Raw genomic sequence first — 18,953 nt, forward strand, 5'->3', positions numbered from 1 at the left:
TACCGTCTGATCCATATTTGAAAATCACTTAAGCAAGTTTGAGGTTGAGGAACTGGAAGAAAAAGTTGCCTTCTTTTGTCCTCAACAAGACAAGTTCCAAAATGCTGATAAATAAATGCAAAATCAAACTGTCGCTTACCGTTGAACTGGGTGTATTGGTGCCATATCCTGAGGAAGGCAGAGAAGCCAAGGACCATCTACGACCATCAGCCCTGAGGAGAAAACAAGTAAGTGGAAAATGGAGAACATATGTTAGAATTCAAAAACAATAAAAACTGCTATCTCTGTCACTTTCAACAGCCAGAAGTCCCATATCAGTTTCTATTTTAGTCTCTCCAAACATCACAATGGGCGGTTTACTAAAACAATCCCACCACCTCCACTTCCTTTCAGTCTACCCAATTACACATTTGCTCCTTTTATTTCTCTCTTCCCTCAGGCCTCCGGCGGCCACTCCTGACTCTGACTTCCTCTGAGAGACTGATGAGTGAGACACGCTTGGGCAAAATCCTGACACCTCGTCTCATTCATCTTGGCCTGCTGTCACGCCTCTGTCACACAGGCACTTGGTGGGAGCAGAGTGGGACAAAGACAGGGCAGTGGAACGCAGTTTCATTTTGTGTGTATGTATGTGTGCGAGTGGGTGTGTTCCCTGAAGAGCTTCACTGTGTCTGTGTGTGTGTGAGTGTAAAAATAATCCTATCAACAATTTCCCTCAACTACTTCACACTGCTCTTGTAACATTGCATGTGCCAGTTACTGTGCGAATAAAGAAGGGAACCCGCAAACCTGCGAGAAGAGGCGAAAGAGAAGTGGGCGGGTCCGCTCGGTGAGAAGTTGCGCGGGCTGTCCAAAGGACTGCTTCCTGTTACGATACATATGGACAGAACACAACAAAAAACATACACCGTGGATTACTGGGCAGGATATAATATACCTAAATTCATTTTAGATTTTAGGTAACCATATTCCACAAGTCATTCCTATCTCATTTTATGGTCACTTTTAAGGGTATGCTATGAAGAATTTTACTAAAAACAATATATGAAAATACTCCCTCTCAATCATCACTTATGACCCATTAGGGTGTAGAAGTGTCAAATTCCTGCCTGTTCTTTCAGATTTTCCAAGTTGTCAAATACAGACGCTTTGGGCTGGTGAGCCATTAGCCCAAAGCGTCTGTATTTGAACATTTGGGAATTAGGCTCATCAGTCACCCATTACTTACTGCACCTGTGGTAAGCAACAACCAAAAAATCCCGCATAGAGTCTCTTTAAGGAAATATTGCCATTTTTATTAGCCATCATCAAGAATATGATATAAAATTGTGGCCTTTGTACTTTCAGTTCTCACCATGCTGCAGTTACATCAAAAGGTACCGACATACCCTGGAATACACCTCAGCGTCACTACAGCGACGTGAGTCTTAATGCTGAAAGAAGACACTGACCGCTGCAATTTGCAGTTAATTCTGTCCTCTTGAGACAAGGAATTGGAGGTAATGCATGTCTTTAATTTTTATATACAGACCTATGTGTCCAGGCAGCGGAGAGTGCGGTCGTGGCAGGGTGGGAGAAGTACTGGTCAGGATGAGGCTTTTCCGGTTACTGGTTCTGCAACTAGATCACATATGAGAACAAAGAGCACATCAATATTTGTCTTCATTATATTTGAGGCTCCATCGATACCAGACAGATGACAGCCGGCACACACACACACACACACACACACCACTCAATGACCCCCAGGTTAATGAATATACTGTGTCTTTGTTCGGCTTTGAGTGTGTGTGCCTACTTGTCACCCAAGTAAATGTATAGCTTGCAGTACAGTATGTGAGGGTGTCAGCGTGTATGCTTTTTATCTTGAGTACAGAGTGTTGTCCATGAGTGTGTGCATGTGGCAGTCCATAATGCAAGACTTTATTGACATCCACCCACCCACAGGGGAGAGGGACAAAGCAACAAAGATTTTTAATTTCCTCTAGGTCCAGCCTTACAATGGCTGCCGCCATGAAATGTAATAGAAGGAGTGATGAGGCGATGGAGAGGCATATGGAGAGTGAGAAAAGGAGCACGGAGGACAGGTATGGATCATAATGAAGCACTGGAATTATTGAACCATAAAGGCCTCACTCCCTGCTGCTGCTGCTGCTGCTGCTGGATATGTCTTTGAATTTCACAAAGGATCCGCACAGATGCATAAGGGTTGTTGTCTTACATGGCAGCTCGTAAAGTGGAAAGTGCATTTTTCAGGTGTTATCTTCATGTGCCGACTGGGTTTACTCACAGGCCTTTGGTGCTTGTCTGCGTGCTTCACTGGAGTGTCTGTCAGATCAGTTATTGCAGAGCAGAACCACGTTTGACAAACATTGAGTTTGCTCCATGTTGCATCACCCAGAATGCTGCCCTACATCTGCGCAGGACAAGCAGTAAATGATAGCTGCACGGACAAAAATAATAAAAAGCACTGTCACGTAACAGATGTTGGTTATTTGATGTATCTCCTTTGATCTAAAATCTATATGCTTGTCGCACAGCACTCCCACGTCTTCCCGACCAGCATCTCCCTTTTCATGCAAGTCTTCAGCAGTTGTTTCAAGCAGACATCAAACCACTAGCAGGATTTTATCGGTGGCAGTGTGCCTCTGTGGGCGCCAGCCAAGTGGGAGCTTGTACTCAACCTTGCAGAACAGAGGAAGATCGTATTGAAATATTTAAGAGAAATGCATTAGCTTAGCTGGATGGAGGGCTGGAAGTGGCTTAACGGCGTCCTGTGCTACAGCACTCTGAAGATGAGATCAGAGAAGGGGGAAGGGTGGAGGGAGAAAAAGTAAGACAAAAAGACTGCATACAGTATATTTGTCTGGTTTCCTTCATGTGTCATGCTTATCTTTCCTTCAGCCACAGCTACTGTATGCTCTCAAATGTTCCTGCAATCAACTTTCCTTTTCACTTGCTCCTTAACCTGTAATCTCTCTAAACCACATTTTCATTGCTGCTCTTCCTCAATCAAAAGCTGAATCACTGGTGCATACGCTACTCAGGCTTCAATGCAGAACATGTTCTTAGCTTTTGATTCATGATTCATTGCATCTACAGCAGCTCAGCTCTAACAGAGAATTGTCAAATGGCAGTGATTCACTTTCAGTTTCTCATGTTTCAAACCACATTTCACAGGTAAAAGGGATGCTTTTACCTGTGAAATGTGACAGAGGCAGTTAATATCTTTTTTTTTTAGTGCTTATCATTTTCTGCTACAGTAAATCTCTTCTTGATCACCTTTTGATAATCAACCACTTCCATCTTTCCCCTTTATCTTCCTTTATTGTTTTTGTTCTGCTTTCTCCTACAAAATTAACGCTTTGACTGGTGGATAACTGAAATGTGGGGAGTCCAGGAAACTCTCTCTTCCCCTCTACGTCCCCCTGTCAGGGTAACAGAGTCAACAAAACTATTAAGGACAGTAAAAGAATGAAAACCCACCAGAATAAAGCGATCTAATGTACCCATAAAGCCAGATGTCTTTTGCAGTCTCTGTGCTTTGTAACATCATTATACTAAGTGAATGCTCCAAAAGGACATCTTGCCCAAAGCATCTGTACTGTAAAAAAGGTTAAACAGGAGTGCTGCTCTTTACTCTACACTCCAGCAGCCAGTCACATATTTATCACCAGTAAAGGTCACATTAGAGTCCTGCTTCCCCCTGCAAAAGCTATGACATGCACATACGATAGGAGCAGCAGGGGGGGAGACAAGGGCAGAAACACCCATCTGTTTTTTTTATGATGATTTGTGCTTACCTTCTCTGAACCTGCCTTTTGGACTTTAATTTATGTCAGTAAGTTAAAATCCAAAGTCCAAGTCACAAACTTGCATTTCAGACACGGGTTTGTAACACTGAACAGAGAGAATTATCCACTCAACACAGAGCTTTGTGGCGACATTAACTGCTCCATTGTAGTTGACTGTGTTTGGTAGACTGATCAACAGATGGGTGACAAATTAAATGAAAATACAACATGTCATGTCAAGTGCATGAATTGATCTTTTTTTTTTCTTTGTCCATTTGGGGTAAGTGTAAACAACTGTAAACACAACACTGAAATGAAAACATTTTTACAGAGTTGATATGGCAAAGGTGTTAGTTGCAGCGGGCTTCACACATCAGTCTGATATTGACTCTCCTTGTGGTTCTGTTTTGGTCTCCACCAGTGTCTGAGGGAAATATCTGCCTCTTTACAGCTGCTTGGTGAGCAGGTAGCCTAACATCTCCCGTAAGCGTTCAGCCAAGGTTGAGAAGTGGGCCCACAATAATACTGAAGTATCACGCAGTACATCTGTCTTTGTTATGTGCTGCTGCTATGGCTCTCCCAGTCCGAACATTGCATAGTTGCAAAAATGAGTCCACAACTCAATTAGATGTATAACAATGGTTGAGTGGTTTTTACACATTTTAATGCAGAAATGTTATGTATTACATCTTTAATTAGTAATTGTAGATAGATGCAAATAGTCACAAATTTTAGCTCAGCATGTGGAACAGAGCACCAATAACTATGATTTAAATGGAAACAATGATTTAAAAAAAAACTACCTAAAGATGTGTTCAAAAAAATGGCAACATTACACATACAAAAGCTATTCCTACCTTAAGAAATGTTTTTTATACTTAATCCATACGTGCTTCTCTAACTTTAAAGGCCAGATAACATATTTAAGGAGACATTCATATTAACCTGTGTTGTCCCACCTTCTTCCCTGCCCTGCCCTGAAATTCTGCCACATAAATAGCCTTCACAGTGGTGGCAGTCAATGGAGGTTACAGGACTGGAGCTGTAGATGGCTGTAGGGAGTCATGACTAACATGCTGAAGAATCACTTGACTGGGAAAAGCAAAGAAGATCAAAGAGAGATGGGAATGTGTTGATAGTGGTGTGTGTGTGTGTGTGTGTGTGTGTGTGTGTGTGTGTCTGAGTGTTTGTGTGTTTAAATAACTGTGACTCTCTGTCACAGTTATGGTCATGCAGCCTGGGCTCATCCTGCCTCACTCTGGTTAAGAGGCTGTGTGTGTGTGTGTGTGTGTGTGTGTGTGTGTGTGTGTTGGAGAAAATAGATAACGTATGCTGGACGTTGCCATCGGTGAGTCATTAAGCTAAAGCTGTCTCAAGTTTTGTGGTAAAATACAAACACACACTGAGTTTCCAGCCAAACAATCCTGCATGTCATCCTCCAGCTCCTCTGTTTTTAGGCAAATGATGATGTTTGAATTTATTCAGTCATCCATTCGCTCATAAATGAATTCTGAATAGAAAAATGAAGCTGTGCTTGAAATGAGACAGCTTCCCTTAAAATATTCAAACCCATTCAGATCCAGTTAGATTAATCAAGAAATATATTCTCTATCTGTCCATTGGCAGCAAAGAAGAAAGAAATGAGAGGAAAGAGGACTGTACAATGTTGCTATCACAGCTGATTCAGAGCCACACTCATAAGAAGCAAACATTTCACATCTCTGCCTCCTTTCCTTTTTCTGTTTTCACCAGAACATGTGTTAAACAAATAAAATAATGAAGGTGAGCAGCGGATTGATCTCAGGCCAGTGAATCCAAAAAATCTGATCTTACTCACATCATGTGAGTCAGTGTCTGTTGATATGGCTGAGCCAAAAGGTGTTTGTCTGTTTTTATGTGAACACCAGTCTTATAATCCATCATAATCCATTGTGTAATCCATCATGCAGGCTGAATCTGTGTGACAGAGGAGTAGTGGTGAGGCGCGTGGTGCTGTCAGTCAGACAGAGTGTGATTCATAGGGGTCAGTGGTGCATGTTGCTGTTGTGTGGGCCACTGCTGGCGGACAGCAGAGCTGATGAGAAAGCTGCGAGTGAGAAACAAACTTTCGTTATGCGAGGGACACTAAGAAAAGGGTCAATGTGTGACGGTGTTGTCCGTGTCTGGCCAAGTCTGTCAAAAGGCACCTTTTGTTTGTTTTGCAGGATGCAGGACGTTTTTCAGGTGGTTCAACAACTTCCACGATGACCAGCAGTGACAGAGGGAAGAACAAAGGGGAGCCAGTGAGAGAGACACATTTATAAGCATATCAACAAACTGTTCACTGCTGACTACTGTTCATACTGAAGGTATCTGTGAAATGTTCAGTGTCAACTTGTTTTGTATGATGTTTCCATTTGGCAACTCAATGAACTTGGCTCTGCTTGCAGAAAGATTGTGAACTTAAATATAATTGACTTTTCATTGAATTTACTTTTCCTTGAAAGTGCTATATCTAATTTTCACAATTGCTTGAATCAATACTTCCAAGATGCTGCTTGCAGTGATGAAGCCACAGGTAAGTATCACGACTCTGCAGTTCCCCTCAGTTTTACTCAGTGTTTTAGCATCTTTCAGCTGATTGTTTTGGTTTTGCTGCCATTCACCAACTCTGATAAGCTGACTATACTCCACCTGCTCAGCACCACACAGCAGAGAGACATGGGAAGTCTTCAGGATTTGGTGGAGACCAAAAATAAAGCTAAAATAGAGTAAATACTGCCTGGTTTGTCCATAGAAAATGAATTAATTCTGCTTTTACTACTACTAACTAATACTTTAGTTATTTCAGAAGCCGAAACTTGCAGGACACGCTTTGTATGCTCAATTGCCACAGCCCAGTCTACACATCCTGGGAGCAATTACGAATACTCCAAAATGTTTTTGGCACAGCAAATTAGTGGTATACAAAGGTATTTTGTTGGGGACAGGTTTGCATGGTGACACAGCAATGTTAGGAGGGTAACATAAACAGGCAATGTCAAGGGTAACCAACACAGAAACAGAAAAAGCTAAAAGCACAAACACAGACACCCAAATGTGACAACCCCTGCCTTTGTCAACCAGCTCCCAGGGCTGTCATTGGCTACAGCACTCCGGTCAGCCCGCTGGTGGGGGGTCAGAGGTTAAATCTGTGGTAATGACTCGTACAGAAGCTTTGACGAGCAATTATGCCCCTGCAGGCCTTTGGCTGGCACTGTGCCATTCTCTCTCTCTCTCTCTCTCTCTCTCTCTCCCTCTCACACACACACACAGGCCTGTGAATGTGCACACACTCATAGAAAAAAAACAAACACACAGTGCCGGTCCTTTAACACTGTCCCAAACTGTCTACACTCATTGCAGCAATAAAAGCAATATAAACAACATCACTTGGATACAGGTCATTAAAAGCACACATTTCACTTTTCCCTGGTGTTGATACGCTCTGTGATTTGTAAGTTACGAGTCTGGATAGAACAAATGCATTGAAGTACATGTCCAGTAATAATAATAAAAAGGTTTATGACTGGTTAATTTGTAAAATCTTATTGGGTAGAGTACTGCACTCACTGAGGTAATTACTGGGAACACAGCTGGAGATGGAGCAAGAAACATGAGCGGGCAACATTGTAAACAAGCTAACAGTTTAGAAACATATCATTTATGGAGATAAAAGTGAAAAGCGAGTGATGGAATATCAGCAATAATCCCTCATTTAGCAGGAAAATTATGTGTGCCCTCAACTACAGCATGTTAGGTCATAGTTAGTCTACCTGTAAACTGATGGTTTGACCCTAATCGCACCAAGCTAAATCACAAAAGAACCATTCATATCATCTCCACTAATAATAATGTCACAGATTAAAAACTCAAGTCGTGCCAGATGGTCTTCACAGGTAGCCAGGAAACCTTCTCCACCAACAGGAAGTGGAGGTCCTGCTAGCAGCCCCATGAGATTGTACAGTAGCTAACATGTTGCAGGTATAATATTTCCCATGTTCACCGTAGTTTGGCATTCAGTAGTATTCTGTATACTTGTTCACACAATGACGTAAACCCGTGGACAAGTGAAGGTGAACTGGTTGCTTTCTATTCTGAACTATGAAAACAGAACTTAAAAGTAAAGAAATTTCAGTATCTTCAGTAAAGACAAGACCCATTTTATTCCTATCACATTGCAGTATTGTTTTTTACAAAGTCATCCTTACTCATGATTTTTTCTGAAAACAAAAACCTGTAAACAATCTTCCGATATCTTTATTCTCAAATTGTAGTTTCAGAGCCTTTAATTTCATTATGTCTCTTTGGCCGCTGGCATAATTTTTCCTAAATGACCTCTTATGAGGAGGTTGTCCTAACCTCTCCACTCTTGTCCTCCTCTGAAGCTCCGTCTACAAACAAAACAGGCCTCTGACGGGCGATGGATAATCACTGATAAGAACACCAAACTGCGCCAGCCGTGAGCCATTTAAACAGAGCAGCTTCACATCATGCAAAATCAATTACAGGAATGAACCAACTCAGGATGAAGTGCAGACACTGACGTCGGCCACATCATGAGAGGATGTTTAAATGTCTGCTGTAGGACATTATGAACATCAACATGTGTGTTCCTGTGCGTTTGTGTGTGTGTGTGTGTGTGTGCCCTCTGTTGGACCGTTACTAATTAACCATTTGCATGCACATATGAGCCTGTGACAGGTGTGTGCGGGCACTTGTGCATACTTAATGTGTTTTACCTAGCAGATGATTAACTCTGTGTGTGTGTGTGTGTGTGTGTGTGTGTGCGTGTGTGTGTGTCTGTCAGTCACTAGTGTCATTTTCTGCTCTAAGTGCTGACTCACAGGGCACAGAGGACACCAGACTTTGCTGATGTTACACCATTGATCCATGCAGACTCATTTCCTGTCAGGTGACATCGCTCTCTCTCTCTCTCTCTCTCTGTGCCTGTCTCTCTCTCTCTCTGTCTGTCTGTCTCTCCCTCAGGACCTGTTAAAGGTGAGTGCATGATTACAACTGTGAGAAACAGGATGGAAATGGACGGGATAAAACACCAACCAACAAACTTAAGAAAGTTTTCTGGCCCAACAGACTGGTCCGCATCAGCGCATCCTGTTACGCAACATCCTCTGTTCTTACTGCCTGTGTCTGAAACATCCACCAGGATCTAGTTGGATCCCATACTCTGGAAAGTGGCCACATCGAGTGGGCAGATTTCTCAAGCGGGGACGTTCAGATGGAGATCGAGGGGATGATTGAGTGATGCTGGCAGGAAGCAGATGAAAGCAAACAGGTGATTCCAAAAAAAAAGTGGGTGGGAGAAAAGATAAATGATTTGATGAAACTTAGAGAAGAATGTTCGACAGGACCGTCTCGATGTTAGGGGTTTGGTACATGGCTTTCTTGTTGCTATGCGATGTAGTGCAGAGACATATAAATAGAGCCTTTTCCTGTTATTCCCCATGAAAGAGAGGCTAAGCAAAGAGGGGGAAAAATGATGACAACAATGAACAAAAAATAACAACTAAAGCTTCACAGCAGTGCAAGAGAGGAGAAAGGTATGTCAAGGATTAAAGCAAAAAAAAAAAAAAAAGTCCAGGAGGAAATGTGCACTATGTATTGAATTAAATAATATACAAATTTAAACATACTCTATACAGGCCTGAGAACTTTAGTTAAAGACGAAGACAAAGAAAGGAGGTCACAGACAAAAGATGAAATACTGACTGCGCCACCGTCATTTCTGCATGTCACAAAAATACTCATTTTGTCAATTCTTGCAGTGACTAAGGGGCAATTCCCAGTTTTTGGTACAATAATAAAAAGATAATATATTTTATTGTTATTCCTAAGCACAGTAGCTGACTGGTTATATAATGATCTGATAAATGAGCTTGTTGTATGACTGAATCAAAATTTGGCTGGCAGACTGCCTCCCTAACTGACCAAATGGGTGGAGGATTACCACGCTGGCTGACCGTCAGACTGTATTTCTTGCCAAACCAAAGCCTAATTATGTAAAGTGGCTCGCTGATTTCATAGTGGACTGACTGATAAATAACAAGTCCACAAGATTTTAAAGCTATAATCTAAACCCACTCAAAGAGGAGCCCGGCTTACCGACATCCCATCAAGTCATCAAACATCACACTGTTAAGTAGCTCTGTTGAAAGTTCAGCTATTCACAAACCAATCAAGTGGTTGTATGTTCTGACCTGACTCTCAGAGAGAATGTGAATCTGCTCAGTGTTGGCATACCTACAATATTTTATTTAATCATGTTTATCAATCTGAGAATTGAAGTTCACTTCTGATCATCAGATTAGTGTGTCAGAAGAAAGAGGGCACGTCCCATTTCTCTTCAACTGCCACCATGTTCCCCTCACTTTCGTCTTTTCCTCACGTCTTAGTCCGTCCCCCCGGGGATGCATGAAGAGACGCACGCAAACGAGGAAAGATGTTTTAAGGGAAATGAGACGTCCATTCCTCTGCGGCACCACATGAAGTGAAATGTCTGTTTCTGAAGATGGCCGCAGCTGATCACAGCTGGATTTGCTGTCAATCGGCTTTAACAGCAGTAGGGACTGTTAATGGAGTTTGTATTTGCCCGTGTACACTTTGTTAATACTAATGGAGGCACACAGTTATCACTGCAGAGCAGCAGTGTTTTCTCTCTGTAGCCCATTACTTGTTTGACTTGTAGCACTGCTGTCTAACAAATGAACAAAAGTTGTTTGTGGTCCTTTTTCTTGTTCAGTGGAACAATTAAGCTAACACAGATTTATAACTCTCTATTAGTCAGTAACTAGACTAACAGACTTCGTTAGGCTGTGTTAACAGCTCCTCAGAGATTCCTGCTCATTCCTGATCCTCAGAGCAGACATGAGAACTTCGGGACGGCAAATCAGAACACCTTCCAGTTCCAGAGAGGAGCAAGGAAATATGAAATAACGGAACTGAGATGTGACTATGATGTCAAATCATGCTCTAATTAGTGCACTAGCTTTTTTAACCACAATGCACGGTCTTGTACTGACCCAAGTGTCTTTGAAAGAGACGGGGGTTACGATCTCCCCCCATATCAAGTGACTGACATTCAACATTGAGCTCATTTCATTCACAAATGAAGGCATGATTGTGAAACTCTTGAGAACGAAGAGGGAGCCCTTAATTTGAGATGATTTCATCACACAGATTCTTCTCGGTATGTCTTGGTATATCACTTGGTTTAATTACCCGGTTTTGATCTCCGCACAAATGCAAAGGTTAACCAGGCTTGATACAAACTGTGATTTGTGTTCTTATTGTAATACAATATCTAAAGATTCATTGGTCTGAAACACACCACAGTCAGGGCACAACACATAAATAGAACACAACAGGACCCAACAAACATCCAGACGTCTATTCCAGTCACATCACTTCTCTCCAGTCGAAGGTGTTGTCAGATGTCCCCTTCAAGTGTGAAAATGCATCCTCAGGCAGAGTGATGCAGCAGGAAGTTGTGGCAGTACAAAGACCTGTCTGGATGTTTCTGCATGTGTCAACATCGGCCTGCTAGTTTCCTGTTTGTCTGCATTAATCTCTCCACCTCGTGTGTGTGTGTGTGTGTGTGGATGGTGTCATCTCAGATCTCTGCAGCTACTGTATGTGCAGACCTTAGAAGTGCCGTGTAGCAATGCAGTCAGGACCTTATTCGCAGTAAATGATCCGTAGCCATCACCTCGAAGAACAGGAGACTTCCCTCAGTGAGCAGCGCTCATTAGCATGAGTGGGGAGTCTCACAGCATGTCTGATAGACATTAAAAATTATTTAATCTGATTATGGCTAATGCATATGGATTCACGGGCAAGGCCACAGCATGTGCGAGAGAGTTAGAATGGAGATGGCAGTAGGATGTTTAACTCAATATAACATCTGCTTTAATACAATTACACATTAAATTATGACACTAATGGTTTTAAACAAGCTTCAGGAACATTTAATGGTTCAACTGTAAGTTCCCAGCTTTGACCATGTAGCAAATACTTTGATTTAAAGCTCTACAACAACGTAACACAATGGTGGAATCCTGGACAAGAAGACTTGAATTTATGCATTACGTTTTATACATCATACTATAAGCAAACAAGTATTGTCCGGTGATGAACACATGTGGCTTCATCATTTCTACACCACGATACACTCTCCTGTAGGGCTACAACCACTGCATTTCTAATTCCAAATTTCTGTTAACAAAAATGACTGAAATGATTTTGACTTTTGTTCAACATCTTGATTAATCAGCCAACCACATTCTGAATGTTAAAGTAAATGCTTTGTTACAGTTAAATACAACACTGGGAGGAGGAATGGAAGCATGCAAAAATGTAACATCAATCTCAACTAACACAAAACGATAACAATAACATATTGGGAGCTGGTATGCAGTCAGTAGCAGATTTAGATGTCACCTTAGTGCAGCATCAACATATCAGCTTAACATACTAACAATGACTCAGAAAATTGCTCAGTAAGTCAACTAAGCTCCATGTATTTATTCATTTTTTCCCTGTTCTGTTTCTAAGGTCAAGGATTCACTTTAAGACTCAATTATTCAAACTGTTGTGAGAACATGATGTGCTCGGAGCTCCTCTGACGCTCACATTACACTTCTTAGTCGCTCTACATGTTGAGGAATCAATATTCAAAAAATATGGTGCGCAAATCGACACTGTGTTACATCATCCTGTCAGATAAACAGTTTGACAGTGTCTGTGTACACTGAATAAGATTAATAACAACGACATAAAACTAAAATTTAGACTTACATGAGATTTACATTCATCCATGACCCCGTTTTTGCAGGCGGGTGAGTTCTTTCATACTACAGCTGCAGCTGCATCGCTAATCTACTCATTAAATAATTTTTGAAGTAAAAACGTATATCAGTAAATGTTATTTAATATAGCATTTCCTGGTTTCGGCTTCGTAAATATAAGGATATCCTGCTTTCCTTTGTCATTTATGCTGACTTGTAAACAGAGAGTCTCTGGATTGTGGACTGTTGGTTGGACAAAGCGTCGGTCTGAAGAGGTGCCTCTGGGCTGATGGGAAGTTGTGATGAGAGCTTTTCACATTTTTTTAAACAAATTATAGATAAATGAATGCTCAATTATTCATAAAAATAATGATCAGATTAATCAATAATAAAAATAATTGCATAGTTGCCGCATCTCACATGCTGTTTGTGTTGCCACGGTGTCTTCCAGCTCCTGGCTGTATGTATGAGATGTTGTGTTATGATGTCACTGCAATATCAAAGATAAACCACCAACAGTCTGTGTGTTTTGGTCAAGGCCATCCTGAACACCAGCCAGTAACAGATGGTGCCGTCATGCTACAAACAACACGAAGAGAGCACAGTGAGGAGTTTCTGTTCTCTATACTGTCTTTCACTTCATTAAAAAAAAGACCAGCCAAGCAATGCAAGCGCTCATATATCAAACATGACTGAAAGCACAGCATTGGACGCTGCGAGGAAGTAGATAAGCATGTTCCTGTTTTTAACCTTGTGTTTGAAAAATCTTCAGACAAAAGTAACTGAGAAAGCACCTTTACTTAGTAACCTGTAAAAGCCACAACACAGCTGAGTATGTGATTCATTTGATCCATGGTTCATTTGATGATGCCAAAGTAAACAACTGGGGCACCTCCTTACAAGCCACCAAGCCCGTCATCATAATGTGTGCCGCACTGAAGCTTCAAACAGCCTGAATTAGCCGCCACAAAGACGAAAGAAACCTCGACAGATGGCAGATGTGTACAAAATGAAACAACAGTGGCAGGGTGAGAATTGTTTTTGTGTCGCTATTATGTGTTCAGTGGGGTGTAAATTATAATCTGTTACACCACGATTCAAAGAGAGAGTGCCTATAGGCCAAATAAATCAGATAGCAAGCAGTGTTTAATGACAGCTCTACAAAATTAGTTTTTTTTTCTTTGCCTGAGGTGTTTTCATGCAGGAAGTTTTTTTTGTTTATTTCTTATAATAATAAGACCTTTAATTCAAAGGCGTTTAAGAGTAGCATAAGAGTAAAGTAAGAAATGTGGGTTTGAAATGCCCTGTGTGCTGTTCAAGAGTGGGATCATTTGCATAGTGTACACTGTAACAATATGTATGAGTGGGATAATGCTGTGTACACTGTGTGTGAGTGGGATAAACATGCATTCTCACGTTCTTGGCAAAAATAAAAAAAAATTAACATTAAAAACCACCTTCACTCGCTTGTCCTCCAGCTCCAGTCTTTCACTGCTGCCTCCTGTTTCTCCATCTCCCTTTCATGATCTCAAAACAACACAACAAAGGAGTTTACCTTAAAGTGGGAAGAACGAGCGAGGGGGAAGGAAGTAGATGAACAGACTCAGAGAGGATGAGAGTGTATCGTCATGGGCTCAGTTAACCCCAGTGGGCTACTCTTAAATGTAGGCTGAGACACCACCTCAGGCTCAGCCTTTCATCCAACCCCACTTCCTGTAGCCCTGCTGCTTTCTCTGTCTCGTGCCTCGTGTTTTTTCTCTCTCTTCCTCACTCATTTTTACTGTCTTCCTTCAGCTCAGTCTGTTTGGGAGTGGGCACAAAGCATTAGCTCTCTTAATTAACACAGCCAGCCAAGAAAACACAACATGCACGAATGAAACAACGCACACACACACACACAGCAGTAGCAGCAGCAGCAGTGAGAGAGAACAAGATAATTAAAAAGTAGAAAGAAAGATCTGGGATAAATGATGATATTTATAACTCAGAATTAGGGATGGGAATTGTTTGAAAATTTTCCATGCTGGTGTTAATTTGGGCTTCAGCACCAACAAATAAAACTTTTTTCAAAATCTTACTCTGAGAAATAGAGATATGTTTTTTACTACAAAACATTTTTTGATTTACCAAAAGAAGCCATACTGTATTTCTCTGATGTTAAATGGTGTCTAAACACAAATTGTACTTTCTTACACACTCAGTTGTCAGGTTATTAAGTACACCTGGCTGACACTGATCCAATCCAGTCCAACAGTCTGACCTTCATGAAGGTTGTGATGTTAGGCTGCTGCTGAAACTGTTTTGGAAAGGAGTTTACTATGGAAGGATGTTGTCTGAAAGGTGTTTTGCTTTGCTGGTTTTAGCCCGTTAAAAGCGATGATTTTCCATTTTGCTCCATTCAATACTGTTGTGAATTTATTATACAATATATTTAATTTTGACAAGACAAGCACATGCTTCCCACCAAACAGCTAATCTGTTTATCATAAAAAATAACAGACAGCTCAATCAATAGTGGAAATATTTTTTAGTTACAGCCCTATCAATACTAACAATGTAATCAGCTCTGCACAAGTGGAGTATAATATTATGTCACACTGCTGATACACACTCATCAGGAATAATTTCACAGCATAAGGAAAACAACACACTGCAAACATGCTAAGCTCATTCAAGGCCACAGCCAGCAAACATGTACAAAAACATCCTTAAACAAACACACACATGCACACACATATACACATGCATGTTCTCTCTCTGATAAACACACGCAAACACACTCTGCACGGCGGCTGCCTGTCAGAGTGAGGGAGGATTTATTCTTGTTAATATACAGAATATCCCGTAGTTCACTCCCTGCACAGTGGGAACAACGGTGAAGACTCAGACTAATCCCCCTGTGATCACATGAGATGAAGACAGCTAAAATGAAGCACCTCGGGGAAAACAGGAGAGGAGAGGAGAGGAGAGGAGAGGAGAGGAGAGGAGAGGAGAGGAGAGAGGAAGGGTCAGTGAGAATAAGGGGGAGAAATGGGTTGAGTCACAGGGAAGAACTGCAAAAAAAACACAGACAGAGGGAGGATGCAAGTGCGAGGAAAGGGAAAGATGAAGGACAGACAGGCGACGTTAGGGACAGGAAAGAAGATGGCTAAGAGAGAAAGAGGTGAAGAGGAAGAAGAGCGAGGACTTGTGTCGAGCAGACAGTGCTGCCCACTGTTGGCTCCACGCTGCGCAAGCACTCCCTGGACACTGACAATAATGCCTTCACTTCATAATGCTATCTCTGGCACACAGGCTACTGGCCAAGAACACACATACCTTCCGTGTGTGTGTGTGTGTGTAAAAACATCCCCAGCCATAATCTAAAGCAGACTAAATCCTCGTGCTCATGTGAATCTCTACTATAAAACTCAACAAGGACATAAATAAGTACAAATCCAGCAAGTCTGTGCATGTGATCAGCTGCAACACACACACATAAGCAAACAAATTATCAAACCTTGATCGTACTTTCAAAGCCCTACAGGCAAAGACTGTACACACAATTTCACATTACATACACACATATGCATGTAAAAAGACATCAAATACACACACAAACACACCATATTGCTGGAGCTAAATGGAGACAGGGAGACAACTGTGAGACAGCGTGATAGCTGGCAGGGACAACGGAAACATCATGGAAAAACACAACAACCTCCTCCCACGAATCAGCACACATTAACAACAGCAGGGCACCACATCGGTCACAAAGACTGCACGGAGACAGATTGTTGGCTTTTACCTTTTAGTACGTCGAAACATGTTGCTAGCAGCAGAGGCTGTGTTGGCAGATGAACATGAGAGCAGCTGAGCCTCCACACACACACACACACACACACACACACACACACAGGCAGTCAAGAGGCAGCGATTACACTCCACGCCGGCATGTCAGCCTCCCCTGTTCAGTTAAACACACACCCCCACCAGTGTATCGCCTGTACACGTGAGTATGCATGCACGAGCGTATGCAAGAGACACAGATTAAATGATCAGAAAAAGAATTTAGACATGTCAGCCATGTCACACACAAAGGAAACAGGAAAACTACAGACGCAGAGAGAGGGAGAGAAAACAACCGGAGGAGAGAGGGGAACAGGCTGCCGAGCATCCCTTTCTGAAGGAGAGAGGATTGTGGGGCTGCTCTCAAGGGTATCGTGCCAAGCCAGGAAGTGTAGAGCGACAGAGGGGGGGGGCTGGGCAAAGAGAGAGAGAGAGAGACAGACAGACAGAGAGAGAGAGGAGAGGGAGGAAAGAAGGAGGAAGGCAAAAGCAAAAGGGCAGACTGACAAAAGCAGGTATGCTGTATATAGCATGAATGAGAGACAAACAGCATGTGGGCAAACGCAAGAAAGAGAGTGAAAAGCCAATCAGACGTGGAGAAGTGAGGAAGCAGTGAAGTAAAAGACAGAGGAAAGGAAAGAAAGGGAGGGAGGGAAGGGCAAATTGCGAGTTGGTTTTCACACGTGAGAGAATCTTATTCTGCTCGGTTATGTTGTTACAGCCGGCTCATGAGAGCCATTATGGTGGCAATGACAGTATTAAAATAAAAACATGTCACCAAGAAAATAAGGATGGGGATTCTGTGGTTTTCCTTAATGTCAGTGAGACTAAAACCATTTTACTAAGATAAACAATCTGTGTATACTTTGTTCCTCTGTGTCATTGGAGACCTCCACTGTTGTCCAAAAGCTGCTGGAGATTTTCTATGTTTTTGTTAACGAATGAAAATAAGAAAATACATTTGTGAATAAATATCATGAAAAGACCAAAACCAACAGTGTGTCAGCCTGCCTCCTCCGATTTCCACTGGCTCCTACTGAAGACATAAACCCTCAGTAAATTCATTTAAAAAAAAAAAAAAAGGCAAAATGATTTCCTAAAAACAGTAGTAAAAAGTGTCTTTGTTGGGGAGTCTTTTCAGAGGGATTCTGTGAGCGGGTGAGAATTTACAGCAGCAGGATGGCGTGTGTGGGACGAACGCTACAGTAACGAATAATCTACGGTGTCCATCTTAATCGTACTGAAAGAACACGTTCGTTCAGTGTAACAGTGTGAGTGGTTTATGTGATTTCAGTAGCTTTTTGAAAACAATGGAGGCGTAGAAAGATAATCTTTACCAGGCTTTCTCAGTACATACAATATTTAGTTGGTAGGATGCATTTATTATTGGCTTTAAACTTTTCAAAGGATTTGCTGACACAAAGAAAATATCACACTTACTCTAAAAAAAAAAACAGCACATCAATATACTGAACCTTAGCACTGGCCTGACATGTTGGTTCACTGTGATGAGCAACATGAGCGCTGCAGTTTCATTTCTTTTAAATGCTCAGGAGGGCTGCAAATGTGTATTAATCCAGAGCTATAAATAGTTCCCAACAAATGCACTATTTACTCCAGTTTAAGTCACATTATCAGAAACTACAGTGCTCAGCTGCTTCAGGAAACTATTGAGCCTTTTTACAATAAACTATATATTCACGATGTGCTTTTATAGATTTACATCTTCAGTTGGAAAACAAATGCGCCCGGAGTGCCACAGACCGAGTAGGAAGTAAGAAAGCACTGACAGATGGACTAACTCACCATTGTTTTTGGGGGTTGTTAGTCAGAAAATATACAGAAATACATCAGCCTTATCCTTTAAAATGCACAGAGACAAAGGCACACACAGATCTATTTTTCTATGTAAAATGCCATATTTGATGAGCTCTGGCATCGTTTTGTCTTAGATATATCAGGAGGTGCTCTGCAATGCCCAACCAAGAGAGATGTCATTTCTCTGTGTGCGTGTGTGTGTGTGTGTGTGTTAGAAACAAATCCACAAAATGTTAAAGCTGACGTGGGGTGACAGTTGCACAGTAGTGCTGAGGGGAGTAATTTAATAATGGATGTCGTCTCTAATGTGGGAGTCTGGATGGATAAAATATACATGGGAGAGAAGAGACGGGAGGAAGAGGAGGAGGAGGGTAATATCATTGAAACACAGTGGGGGGGGGAGGGGGTCACAGACTGGGATGGGCAGCATGATATCATACAGGGATGTGTTTGTGTGTAATGAGGGAGTTTGTTTCCCCGTCAGCATTTTAACTTCTCCAGATTTCAGTAACCTCATTGTCCTTCAGGGCACTTTATTTTCATTTTGCTATAAACGGCCAGTCATCACGCCCACAGTATAAATCTCAAGCTCCACCCACAAGAAGATGTGTGCAGAAAAATCCAATGGGGGGAAGGAGGAGGTGGAACGAGGAGGTGAGAGAGCTGAGCCTCCAGCTCTGGTGTCTCCTTC

The 18,953-nt window shown here is 41.8% G+C and overlaps 1 protein-coding gene across 5 annotated transcripts in view; it reads right to left on the minus strand.

Moving 5' to 3' along the window:
• The window catches only part of LOC124071241 (microtubule-associated serine/threonine-protein kinase 1-like), a 61,663-nt gene that overhangs the window by 32,150 nt on the left and 10,560 nt on the right, over window positions 1-18,953 (minus strand). For 4 of the 5 annotated variants that reach the window (XM_046411767.1, XM_046411783.1, XM_046411759.1 and 1 more), the window contains 3 exons: window positions 1,532-1,620; window positions 790-865; window positions 140-212 (listed from right to left, as the gene is read on the minus strand). In XM_046411767.1, the coding sequence (XP_046267723.1) occupies window positions 140-212; window positions 790-865; window positions 1,532-1,620 (238 nt within the window). Of the gene's footprint in view, window positions 1-139; window positions 213-789; window positions 866-1,531; window positions 1,621-16,403; window positions 16,829-18,953 lie in introns of those variants that run through there. The other variant, XM_046411775.1, reaches the window with a different exon arrangement.

The sequence above is a fragment of the Scatophagus argus genome, chromosome 2 (assembly GCF_020382885.2).
Source record: "Scatophagus argus isolate fScaArg1 chromosome 2, fScaArg1.pri, whole genome shotgun sequence".
NCBI lineage: Eukaryota > Metazoa > Chordata > Actinopteri > Scatophagidae > Scatophagus > Scatophagus argus.